We start from the raw sequence: 13,739 nt of genomic DNA on the forward strand, positions 1-13,739 counted from the left end.
TCTTATTTTATCACACTTTTATGTAGACTTTTTTTGGTTTAGTCTTCACAACGCCCCGAGTTTCTGTGCTTGTTCCCAGATCCTGGCCTCGGTCAGTGGTTATCAGTACACTCGGAAGGCCTGGAAGAAAGAGGCCCTGGAGATCCTGCTGGACCCGAGCTTCTTCCAGATGGAGATTAAGTGCATCGGCTTCTGGCGATCAGTAGTGGACAATCTGATGACCCATGACAAGACCACATTCAAGGACCTGATGAGTGAGTGGTTATTTGAGTCATTTACATAAGGAAGTGGTTATTTGAGTGAGTGGTTATTATACCCCCCGAACGAAGTTCTGGGGGGTATATAGGAATCACTCTGTCTGTCTGTCCGTCTGTCTGTCTGTGCAGATTCGTGTCCGGGCCATAACTTCTTTGTTCTTTGACTTAGGCATACCATATTTGGCACACAGGTAGATCACCATGAGACGATGTGTCAAGTACCTTCTTGACCTCTATATGACCTTGACTCTTGACCTCAAGGTCAAAATTAAAGGTTTTTTACAATGGATTCGTGTCCGGGCCATAACTTCTTTGTTCTTTGACATAGGCATACCATATTTGACACATGAGTGTATCACCATGAGACGATGTGTCATGTACCTTCATGACCTCCATATGACTTGACCCTTGACCTCAAGGTCAAAATTAAAGGTTTTTTACAATGGATTCGTGTCCGGGCCATAACTTCTTTGTTCTTTGACATAGGCATACCATATTTGACACATGAATGTATCACCATGAGACGATGTGTCATGTACCTTCATGACCTCCATATGACCTTGACCTCAAGGTCAAAATTAAAGGTTTTATAATGGGTTCGTGTCCGGGCCATAACTTCTCTGTTCTTTGACATAGGCATACCATATTTGACACATGAGTGTATCACCATGAGACGATGTGTCATGTACCTTCATGACCTCCATATGACCTTGACCTCAAGGTCAAAATTAAAGGTTTTATAATGGATTCATGTCCAGGCCATAACTTCTTTGTTCTTTAACATAGGCATACCATATTTGACACATGAGTGTATCACCATGAGACGATGTGTCATGTACCTTCATGACCTCCATATGACCTTGACCTCATGGTCAAAAGTAAAGGTTTTTACAATGGATTCGTGTCCGGGGCATAACTTCTTTGTTCTTTGACATAGGCATACCATATTTGACACATGAGTGTATCACCATGAGACGATGTGTCAAGTACCTTCATGACCTCTATATGACCTTGATCCTTTACCTCAAGGTCAAAATTAAAGGGGTTTTTTTACAATGGATTCGTGTCCAGGCCATAACTTCTTTGTTCTTTGACATAGGCATACCATATTTGACACATGAGTGTATCACCATGAGACGATGTGTCATGTACATTCATGACCTCTTTATGACCTTGACCTTTGATCTCAAGGTCAAAATTACAGGTTTATGCCATGGATTTGTGTTCGGACTATATCTTCCATTTTCTTCTACAAATGCATACCATATTTTTACACTCAGGAAAGAGGTAATTTATACCTATTAACAACACCCTTTGGGAGATTGGGGTAAGCGGGGGGTTTTCTTTGTGAGCATTGCTCACAATACATCTTGTTTGAGTGAGTGGTTATTTGAGTTGAGTAGTTATTTGAGTTATTTACATGAGCCAGTGGTTATTTGAGTCAGTGGTTATTTGAGTGAGCGGTCATTTGAGTAAGTGGGTGGTCATTTGAGAGAGTGATTATTTTAGTGAGTGGCCATTTGAGTGAGTGGCATTTGAATTGAGACTGTAGTGGTTATTTGAGTTGAATGGTTATCTGAGTGAATGGTAATTTGAATGAGTGGCTATTTGAGTGGAGTGGTTATCTGAGTAAGTGGTTATTTGAGTTGAATGGTTATTTGAGTGAGTTGTTATTTGAATGAGTGGTTATTTGAGGGAGTGGTTATTTGAGTTGAGTGGTTATTTGAGGGAGTGGTTATTTGAGTTGAGTGGTTATTTGAGGGAGTGGTTATTTGAGTTGAGTGGTTATTTGAGTGAGTTGTTATTTGAATGAGTGGTTATCTGAGTAAGTTTTATTTGAGTTGAATGGTTATTTGAGTGAGTGGTTATTTGAGTTGAGTGGTTATCTGAGTGTGGTTATTTGAGTGTGTGGTTATTGGAGATGAGTGTTTATTTGAATGAGTAGTTATTTGAGTTGAGTGGTTATCTGAGTAAGTGGTTATTTGAATTGAGTGGTTATTTGAATGCATGGTTATTTTAGTTGAGTGAGTGGCCATTTGAGTTGAGTTGTTAATTGATTGAGTGGTTATTTTTTAGTTAAGTGGTTATTTGAGTTAAGTGGTTATTTGAGTAAAGTGGTTATTTTTTAGTTGAGTGGTTATTTGAGTGCATGGTTATTTGAATGAGTGGTTATTTGAGTCGAGTGAATATTTGAGCAGTATACATGAGTAGAATGAGTACTGTACATCAATATAACTTACTTCAGTTTATCAAATAAAATCACTAATTACGGAAGATAAATATGAAGATGAAACGAATGATGTAATGAAAAAACATTGAGAAAATAATTCAATAGATAAAATACTTCATAGTTCTTAAAGGACTAGACACTGGTCTGAAAACTTGTAATAATGAAATTGATTAACAAACGTCATCAAAGTACTTAGTTTGGGCAGATTACACAGTCTGCGGTTTAATTTTTAAATTATAAGAAAATTTTGATGGATATAAAATGGACTTTTCATTAGTTTGTAAGTATTCTATTCTATTACTTGGCTTGACAAGCCATGGTAATTAATCCTGAATTGGCTTGAGGTCAGAGTCTGATCAAAAGGAATTATCACTAGTTCAGAACCCACTTCTTCACAGAGAAGCTAGAACCCACTTCTTCACAGAGAAGCTGCTGAAATGTATTTTGTAAAATTCTTGTCTTTTGTCAAAGTTGCATACCTTTCTAAATGAATATGTGAGATCAGTTTTTGTACCTAATGCCAAGTTAATATTTCATAACTAAATAATAATCTTATTCATGTAGCACATACACATTTCACATGTTTGAGAAGGAGGAACATTTTTATTTGTTTTAAAACATCATTATATACAGTACATGAGTTCAGTACAGGTAATTTGTCAAAATCTAGATTGTCAATAAATCATCACTCCACCCCCACCCCATCCCCAAATCTCACTCTTCAATAAGCAATATTTCCCTTTACCTCATTGATTTTATTACATGCATGCTTAACCTTGACACATAATGTTCTGTTTTGTGAATTGACCTTGACATATAATGTTCTGTTTGGTGAATTGACCTTGACACATAATGTTCTGTTTGGTGAATTGACCTTTACATATAATGTTCTGTTTGGTGAATTGACCTTTATATATAATGTTTTGTTTGGTGAATTGACCTTGACACATAATGTTTTGTTTGGTGAATTGACCTTGACACATAATGTTCTGTTTGGTGAATTGACCTGTAGGTTTCCTCGACACATAATGTTCTGGGACTTGTTGTGATCGCAGATACATACTGTGTCAAAAAAGCCACCCAGGTAAAATTGTCTGATAGACAAGTACAGTTCACGACTCCACACTTTATGATTCATAATTCCATACCAATTGTCCTTTAAAGAAATTCACACCTCAGTTTTGTAGTATTTTCATATTTTTGGAAGGGTATTTTCATTTTCTAGGTATTGAAGGGAAGTTATGAAATGAAATGGAAGAACTAGAGGGGATCATAGTAGTACTAACTTGTTATTGAGTTAGTGTGTGTTTACTTCCACAGCTGTGTATCTGAAAATTGTGGTTGCTGAGTTATCAAGAGAAAGTCTAAGGAAATTAGTTGGAACAGAATGGTACAGCTAAGTTAATTTAAGCATGCACATATTTTGTTTTAAAGAATTTTCATAGTTTTGTGGTTGAAAATTGCCATTCTTAAGTAATTTAAGTAAATGCCAAGGAAATTAATTGGTACAGAATAAAACCTTAACACATAATGTTCTGTTTGCTTAATTGACCTTGACACTTAATGTTCTGTTTGATGAGTTGACCTTGATACATATTGCTCTGTTTGGTGAATTGACCTTTACATATAATGTTCTGTTTAGTGAATCGACCTTGACACATAACCTTCTGTTTGATGAATTGACCTTGACACATAATGTTCTGTTTGATGAATTGACCTTTAGCTTTCCTGGACACATTAATGGTCTGAGACTTGTTGTAATCGCAGATACATAGTGCGTCCAAAAAACCACCCAGGCAAAATGATGAAACTGAAATTTAACAGTTTTGTAACTTAAAATTGACATTTTTAGATATGATGGAGATTAGTTGAGACAGGATAGAACAGCTAAGTTGGTTAAAGTGAAAAAACATTCTGTGCCAGAGAAATTCCACAGATTTGTAGCTGAGAATTGCCATTAGCGAGCTACCGAAATTAGTTGGAACACAATGGTGTTACTAAGTTTTGTTGAAGCCTGCACACATTCTGTGCCAAAGAAGCTCCACAGTTTTGTAGCTGAGAATTGCCATTGCTGAGGTATTGAGAGAAATTCTAAGGAAATGAATTAGTTGCGACAGAATTATTGGTACAGCAGAGATATTTAAAGTTTGTATGAATTTTTTGTGTCTAGGAGTTTGTTAAAGATCATACTCATCTTGTGCTTAAAAAACATTGGTAAATCTTGTACAGGTTTTGTGCCAATTAAAAGTTTGTTAAAGCCTGCTCGCATTTAAATAATGAGGAAACTTCATGAACTGGTGTTTTGGAGCTGGGGTTACTCAAACATGACTTTGACATCAGATGGTCATGGTGTGTTTCAAAACCAGGACTCATAGTTTACCAAAAGCATGTGTGACACAATAGCAAATTTCATTTCTGATTGAGAAGTACAAGCTGTTGGGTGAATTGACATTGACACATACTGATCAGTTTGAAGAACTGACCTTAACACATAATATTCTGTTTGCTGAATTGACCTTGACACTTAATGTTCTGTTTGATGAGTTGACCTTGACACATATTGCTCTGTTTGGTGAATTGACCTTTACATATAATGTTCTGTTGGGTGAATTGACCTTGACACATAATCTTCTGTTTGATGAATTGACCTTTAGGTTTCCTGGACACTTTAATGATCTGAGACTTGTTGTAATCGCAGATACATAGTGCGTCCAAAAAACCACCCAGGCAAAATGATGAAGCTGAAATTTAACAGTTTTGTAACTTAAAATTGACATTTTTAGATATGAAGGAGATGAGTTGAGACAGGATGGTACAGCTAAGTTGGTTAAAGTGAACACACATTCTGTGCTAGAAAAATTCCACAGATTTGTAGCTGAGAATTGCCATTACCAAGCTACCGAAATTAGTTGGAACACAATGGTGTAACTAAGTTTTGTTAAAGCCTGCACACAATCTGTGCCAAAGAAACTCCACAGTTTAGTAGCTGAGAATTGCCATTGCTGAGGTATTGAGAAAAATTCTAAGGAAATGAATTAGTTGCGACAGAATTATTGGTACAGCAGAGATATTTAAAGTTCGTATGAATTTTTTGTATCGAAGAGTTTGTTAAAGCTCATACTCATCTTGTGCTTAAAAAACATTGGTAAATCTTGTACAGGTTTTGTGCCAATTAAAAGTTTGTTAAAGCCTGCTCGCATTTAAATAATGAGGAAACTTCATGAACTGGTGTTTTGGAGCTGGGGTTACTCAAACATGACTTTGGCATCAGATGGTCATGGTGTGTTTCAAAACCATGGCTCATAGTTTACCAAAAGCATGTGTGACACAATAGCAAATTTCATTTCTGATTGAGAAGTACAAGCTGTTGGGTGAATAGACATTAACACATACTGATCAGTTTGAAGAACTGACCTTAACACATAATATTCTGTTTGCTGAATTGACCTTGACACTTAATGTTCTGTTTGATGAGTTGACCTTGACACATATTCCTGTTTGGTGAGAATTGACCTTTACACATACTGTTCTGTTTTGTGAATTGACCTTGACACATAATCTTCTGTTTGATGAATTGACCTTGACACATAATCTTCTGTTTGATGAATTGACCTTTAGGTTTCCTGGACACATTAATGATCTGAGACTTGTTGTAATCGCAGATACATAGTGCGTCCAAAAAACCACCCAGGCAAAATGATGAAGCTGAAATTTAACAGTTTTGTAACTTAAAATTGACATTTTTAGATATGAAGGAGATGAGTTGAGACAGGATGGTACAGCTAAGTTGGTTAAAGTGAACACACATTCTGTGCCAGAAAAATTCCACAGATTTGTAGCTGAGAATTGCCATTACCGAGCTACCGAAATTAGTTGAAACACAATGGTGTAACTAAGTTTTGTTAAAGCCTGCACACAATCTGTGCCAAAGAAACTCCACAGTTTAGTAGCTGAGAATTGCCATTGCTAAGGTATTGAGAAAAATTCTAAGGAAATGAATTAGTTGCGACAGAATTATTGGTACAGCAGAGATATTTAAAGTTCGTATGAATTTTTTGTGTCGAAGAGTTTGTTATAGCTCATACTCATCTTGTGCTTAAAAAACATTGGTAAATCTTGTACAGGTTTTGTGCCAATTAAAAGTTTGTTAAAGCCTGCTCGCATTTAAATAATGAGGAAACTTCATGAACTGGTGTTTTGGAGCTGGGGTTACTCAAACACGACTTTGGCATCAGATGGTCATGGTGTGTTTCAAAACCATGGCTCATAGTTTACCAAAAGCATGTGTGACACAATAGCAAATTTCATTTCTGATTGAGAAGTACAAGCTGTTGGGTGAATTGACATTGACACATACTGATCAGTTTGAAGAACTGACCTTAACACATAATATTCTGTTTGCTTAAATGACCTTGACACTTAATGTTCTGTTTGATGAGTTGACCTTGGCACATATTCCTGTGTGGTGAATTGACCTTTACATATAATGTTCTGTTTGGTGAATTGACCTTGACACATAATGTTCTGTTTGGTGAATTGACCTGTAGGTTTCCTCGACACATAATGTTCTGGGACTTGTTGTGATCGCAGATACATACTGTGTCAAAAAAGCCACCCAGGTAAAATTGTCTGATAGACAAGTACAGTTCACGACTCCACACTTTATGATTCATAATTCCATACCAAAAGTCCTTTAAAGAAATTCACACCTCAGTTTTGTAGTATTTTCATATTTTTGGAAGGGTATTTTCATTTTCTAGGTATTGAAGGGAAGTTATGAAATGAAATGGAAGAACTAGAGGGGATCATAGTAGTACTAACTTGTTATTGAGTTAGTGTGTGTTTACTTCCACAGCTGTGTATCTGAAAATTGTGGTTGCTGAGTTATCAAGAGAAAGTCTAAGGAAATTAGTTGGAACAGAATGGTACAGCTAAGTTAATTTAAGCATGCACATATTTTGTTTTAAAGAATCTTCATAGTTTTGTGGTTGAAAATTGCCATTCTTAAGTAATTTAAGTAAATGCCAAGGAAATTAATTGGTACAGAATAAAACCTTAACACATAATGTTCTGTTTGCTTAATTGACCTTGACACTTAATGTTCTGTTTGATGAGTTGACCTTGATACATATTGCTCTGTTTGGTGAATTGACCTTTACATATAATGTTCTGTTTAGTGAATCGACCTTGACACATAACCTTCTGTTTTGATGAATTGACCTTGACACATAATCTTCTGTTTGATGAATTGACCTTTAGGTTTCCTGGACACATTAATGATCTGAGACTTGTTGTAATCGCAGATACATAGTGCGTCCAAAAAACCACCCAGGCAAACTGATGAAGCTGAAATTTAACAGTTTTGTAACTTAAAATTGACATTTTTAGATATTTCAGGAGATGAGTTGAGACAGGATGGTACAGCTAAGTTGGTTAAAGTGAACACACATTCTGTGCCAAAAAATTCCACAGATTTGTAGCTGAGAATTGCCATTGCCGAGCTACCGAAATTAGTTGGAACACAATGGTGTTACTAAGTTTTGTTAAAGCCTGCACACAATCTGTGCCAAAGAAACTCCACAGTTTAGTAGCTGAGAATTGCCATTGCTAAGGTATTGAGAAAAATTCTAAGGAAATGAATTAGTTGCGACAGAATTATTGGTACAGCAGAGATATTTAAAGTTCGTATGAATTTTTTGTGTCGAAGAGTTTGTTAAACATCATACTCATCTTGTGCTTAAAAAACATTGGTAAATCTTGTACAGGTTTTGTGCCAATTAAAAGTTTGTTAAAGCCTGCTCGCATTTAAATAATGAGGAAACTTCATGAACTGGTGTTTTGGAGCTGGGGTTACTCAAACATGACTTTGGCATCAGATGGTCATGGTGTGTTTCAAAACCATGGCTCATAGTTTACCAAAAGCATGTGTGACACAATAGCAAATTTCATTTCTGATTGAGAAGTACAAGCTGTTGGGTGAATTGACATTGACACATACTGATCAGTTTGAAGAACTGACCTTAACACATAATATTCTGTTTGCTGAATTGACCTTGACACTTAATGTTCTGTTTGATGAGTTGACCTTGACACATATTCCTGTTTGGTGAGAATTGACGTTTACATATAATGTTCTGTTTGGTGAATTGACCTTGACACATAATCTTCTGTTTGATGAATTGACCTTGACACATAATCTTCTGTTTGATGAATTGACCTTTAGGTTTCCTGGACACATTAATGATCTGAGACTTGTTGTAATCGCAGATACATAGTGCGTCCAAAAAACCACCCAGGCAAAATGATGAAGCTGAAATTTAACAGTTTTGTAACTTAAAATTGACATTTTTAGATATGAAGGAGATGAGTTGAGACAGGATGGTACAGCTAAGTTGGTTAAAGTGAACACACATTCTGTGCCAGAGAAATTCCACAGATTTGTAGCTGAGAATTGCCATTAGCGACCTACCGAAATTAGTTGGAACACAATGGTGTTACTAAGTTTTGTTAAAGTCTGCACACATTCTGTGCCAAAGAAACTCCACAGTTTTGTAGCTGAGAATTGTCATTGCTGAGGTATTGAGAGAAATTCTAAGGAAATGAATTAGTTGCGACAGAATTAATGGAACAACAGAGATATTTAAAGTTCGTATGAATTTTTTGTGTCTAGGAGTTTGTTAAACATCATACTCATCTTGTGCTTAAAAAACATTGGTAAATCTTGTACAGGTTTTGTGCCAATTAAAAGTTTGTTAAAGCCTGCTCGCATTTAAATAATGAGGAAACTTCATGAACTGGTGTTTTGGAGCTGGGGTTACTCAAACATGACTTTGGCATCAGATGGTCATGGTGTGTTTCAAAACCATGGCTCATAGTTTACCAAAAGCATGTGTGACACAATAGCAAATTTCATTTCTGATTGAGAAGTACAAGCTGTTGGGTGAATTGACATTGACACATACTGATCAGTTTGAAGAACTGACCTTAACACATAATATTCTGTTTGCTGAATTGACCTTGACACTTAATGTTCTGTTTGATGAGTTGACCTTGACACATATTCCTGTTTGGTGAGAATTGACCTTTACACATAATGTTCTGTTTGGTGAATTGACCTTGACACATAATCTTCTGTTTGATGAATTGACCTTGACACATAATCTTCTGTTTGATGAATTGACCTTTAGGTTTCCTGGACACATTAATGATCTGAGACTTGTTGTAATCGCAGATACATAGTGCGTCCAAAAAACCACCCAGGCAAAATGATGAAACTGAAATTTAACAGTTTTGTAACTTAAAATTGACATTTTTAGATATGAAGGAGATGAGTTGAGACAGGATGGTACAGCTAAGTTGGTTAAAGTGAACACACATTCTGTGCCAGAAAAATTCCACAGATTTGTAGCTGAGAATTGCCATTAGCGAGCTACTGAAATTAGTTGGAACACAATGGTGTAACTAAGTTTTGTTAAAGCCTGCACACAATCTGTGCCAAAGAAACTCCACAGTTTAGTAGCTGAGAATTGCCATTGCTAAGGTATTGAGAAAAATTCTAAGGAAATGAATTAGTTGCGACAGAATTATTGGTACAGCAGAGATATTTAAAGTTCGTATGAATTTTTTGTGTCAAAGAGTTTGTTAAACATCATACTCATCTTGTGCTTAAAAAACATTGGTAAATCTTGTACAGGTTTTGTGCCAATTAAAAGTTTGTTAAAGCCTGCTCGCATTTAAATAATGAGGAAACTTCATGAACTGGTGTTTTGGAGCTGGGGTTACTCAAACATGACTTTGGCATCAGATGGTCATGGTGTGTTTCAAAACCATGGCTCATAGTTTACCAAAAGCATGTGTGACACAATAGCAAATTTCATTTCTGATTGAGAAGTACAAGCTGTTGGGTGAATTGACATTGACACATACTGATCAGTTTGAAGAACTGACCTTAACACATAATATTCTGTTTGCTGAATTGACCTTGACACTTAATGTTCTGTTTGATGAGTTGACCTTGACACATATTCCTGTTTGGTGAGAATTGACCTTTACACATAATGTTCTGTTTGGTGAATTGACCTTGACACATAATCTTCTGTTTGATGAATTGACCTTGACACATAATCTTCTGTTTGATGAATTGACCTTTAGGTTTCCTGGACACATTAATGATCTGAGACTTGTTGTAATCGCAGATACATAGTGCGTCCAAAAAACCACCCAGGCAAAATGATGAAGCTGAAATTTAACAGTTTTGTAACTTAAAATTGACATTTTTAGATATGAAGGAGATGAGTTGAGACAGGATGGTACAGCTAAGTTGGTTAAAGTGAACACACATTCTGTGCCAGAAAAATTCCACAGATTTGTAGCTGAGAATTGCCATTAGCGAGCTACCGAAATTAGTTGGAACACAATGGTGTAACTAAGTTTTGTTAAAGCCTGCACACAATCTGTGCCAAAGAAACTCCACAGTTTAGTAGCTGAGAATTGCCATTGCTAAGGTATTGAGAAAAATTCTAAGGAAATGAATTAGTTGCGACAGAATTATTGGTACAGCAGAGATATTTAAAGTTCGTATGAATTTTTTGTGTCGAAGAGTTTGTTAAACATCATACTCATCTTGTGCTTAAAAAACATTGGTAAATCTTGTACAGGTTTTGTGCCAATTAAAAGTTTGTTCAAGCCTGCTCGCATTTAAATAATGAGGAAACTTCATGAACTGGTGTTTTAGAGCTGGGGTTACTCAAACATGACTTTGGCATCAGATGGTCATGGTGTGTTTCAAAACCATGGCTCATAGTTTACCAAAAGCATGTGTGACACAATAGCAAATTTCATTTCTGATTGAGAAGTACAAGCTGTTGGGTGAATTGACATTGACACATACTGATCAGTTTGAAGAACTGACCTTAACACATAATATTCTGTTTGCTGAATTGACCTTGACACTTAATGTTCTGTTTGATGAGTTGACCTTGACACATATTCCTGTTTGGTGAGAATTGACCTTTACACATAATGTTCTGTTTGGTGAATTGACCTTGACACATAATCTTCTGTTTGATGAATTGACCTTGACACATAATCTTCTGTTTGATGAATTGACCTTTAGGTTTCCTGGACACATTAATGATCTGAGACTTGTTGTAATCGCAGATACATAGTGCGTCCAAAAAACCACCCAGGCAAAATGATGAAGCTGAAATTTAACAGTTTTGTAACTTAAAATTGACATTTTTAGATATGAAGGAGATGAGTTGAGACAGGATGGTACAGCTAAGTTGGTTAAAGTGAACACACATTCTGTGCCAGAGAAATTCCACAGATTTGTAGCTGAGAATTGCCATTAGCGACCTACCGAAATTAGTTGGAACACAATGGTGTTACTAAGTTTTGTTAAAGTCTGCACACATTCTGTGCCAAAGAAACTCCACAGTTTTGTAGCTGAGAATTGTCATTGCTGAGGTATTGAGAGAAATTCTAAGGAAATGAATTAGTTGCGACAGAATTAATGGAACAACAGAGATATTTAAAGTTAGTATGAATTTTTTGTGTCTAGGAGTTTGTTAAACATCATACTCATCTTGTGCTTAAAAAACATTGGTAAATCTTGTACAGGTTTTGTGCCAATTAAAAGTTTGTTAAAGCCTGCTCGCATTTAAATAATGAGGAAACTTCATGAACTGGTGTTTTGGAGCTGGGGTTACTCAAACATGACTTTGGCATCAGATGGTCATGGTGTGTTTCAAAACCATGGCTCATAGTTTACCAAAAGCATGTGTGACACAATAGCAAATTTCATTTCTGATTGAGAAGTACAAGCTGTTGGGTGAATTGACATTGACACATACTGATCAGTTTGAAGAACTGACCTTAACACATAATATTCTGTTTGCTGAATTGACCTTGACACTTAATGTTCTGTTTGATGAGTTGACCTTGACACATATTCCTGTTTGGTGAGAATTGACCTTTACACATAATGTTCTGTTTGGTGAATTGACCTTGACACATAATCTTCTGTTTGATGAATTGACCTTGACACATAATCTTCTGTTTGATGAATTGACCTTTAGGTTTCCTGGACACATTAATGATCTGAGACTTGTTGTAATCGCAGATACATAGTGCGTCCAAAAAACCACCCAGGCAAAATGATGAAACTGAAATTTAACAGTTTTGTAACTTAAAATTGACATTTTTAGATATGAAGGAGATGAGTTGAGACAGGATGGTACAGCTAAGTTGGTTAAAGTGAACACACATTCTGTGCCAGAAAAATTCCACAGATTTGTAGCTGAGAATTGCCATTAGCGAGCTACTGAAATTAGTTGGAACACAATGGTGTAACTAAGTTTTGTTAAAGCCTGCACACAATCTGTGCCAAAGAAACTCCACAGTTTAGTAGCTGAGAATTGCCATTGCTAAGGTATTGAGAAAAATTCTAAGGAAATGAATTAGTTGCGACAGAATTATTGGTACAGCAGAGATATTTAAAGTTCGTATGAATTTTTTGTGTCAAAGAGTTTGTTAAACATCATACTCATCTTGTGCTTAAAAAACATTGGTAAATCTTGTACAGGTTTTGTGCCAATTAAAAGTTTGTTAAAGCCTGCTCGCATTTAAATAATGAGGAAACTTCATGAACTGGTGTTTTGGAGCTGGGGTTACTCAAACATGACTTTGGCATCAGATGGTCATGGTGTGTTTCAAAACCATGGCTCATAGTTTACCAAAAGCATGTGTGACACAATAGCAAATTTCATTTCTGATTGAGAAGTACAAGCTGTTGGGTGAATTGACATTGACACATACTGATCAGTTTGAAGAACTGACCTTAACACATAATATTCTGTTTGCTGAATTGACCTTGACACTTAATGTTCTGTTTGATGAGTTGACCTTGACACATATTCCTGTTTGGTGAGAATTGACCTTTACACATAATGTTCTGTTTGGTGAATTGACCTTGACACATAATCTTCTGTTTGATGAATTGACCTTGACACATAATCTTCTGTTTGATGAATTGACCTTTAGGTTTCCTGGACACATTAATGATCTGAGACTTGTTGTAATCGCAGATACATAGTGCGTCCAAAAAACCACCCAGGCAAAATGATGAAGCTGAAATTTAACAGTTTTGTAACTTAAAATTGACATTTTTAGATATGAAGGAGATGAGTTGAGACAGGATGGTACAGCTAAGTTGGTTAAAGTGAACACACATTCTGTGCCAGAAAAATTCC

The 13,739-nt window shown here is 36.0% G+C and overlaps 1 protein-coding gene across 3 annotated transcripts in view; it reads left to right on the forward strand.

Annotated features, from left to right (window-relative positions):
• The window catches only part of LOC125673982 (protein dopey-1-like), an 83,777-nt gene that overhangs the window by 27,856 nt on the left and 42,182 nt on the right, over positions 1-13,739 (forward strand). For all 3 annotated transcript variants that reach the window (XM_056160413.1, XM_056160415.1, XM_056160414.1), the window contains exon 22: positions 43-254. In XM_056160413.1, coding sequence (XP_056016388.1) covers positions 43-254 — 212 coding nt within the window. The remainder of the gene's footprint in view (positions 1-42; positions 255-13,739) is intronic.

Source organism: Ostrea edulis, chromosome 3 (assembly GCF_947568905.1).
Source record: "Ostrea edulis chromosome 3, xbOstEdul1.1, whole genome shotgun sequence".
In the NCBI taxonomy this organism is placed as follows: domain Eukaryota; kingdom Metazoa; phylum Mollusca; class Bivalvia; order Ostreida; family Ostreidae; genus Ostrea; species Ostrea edulis.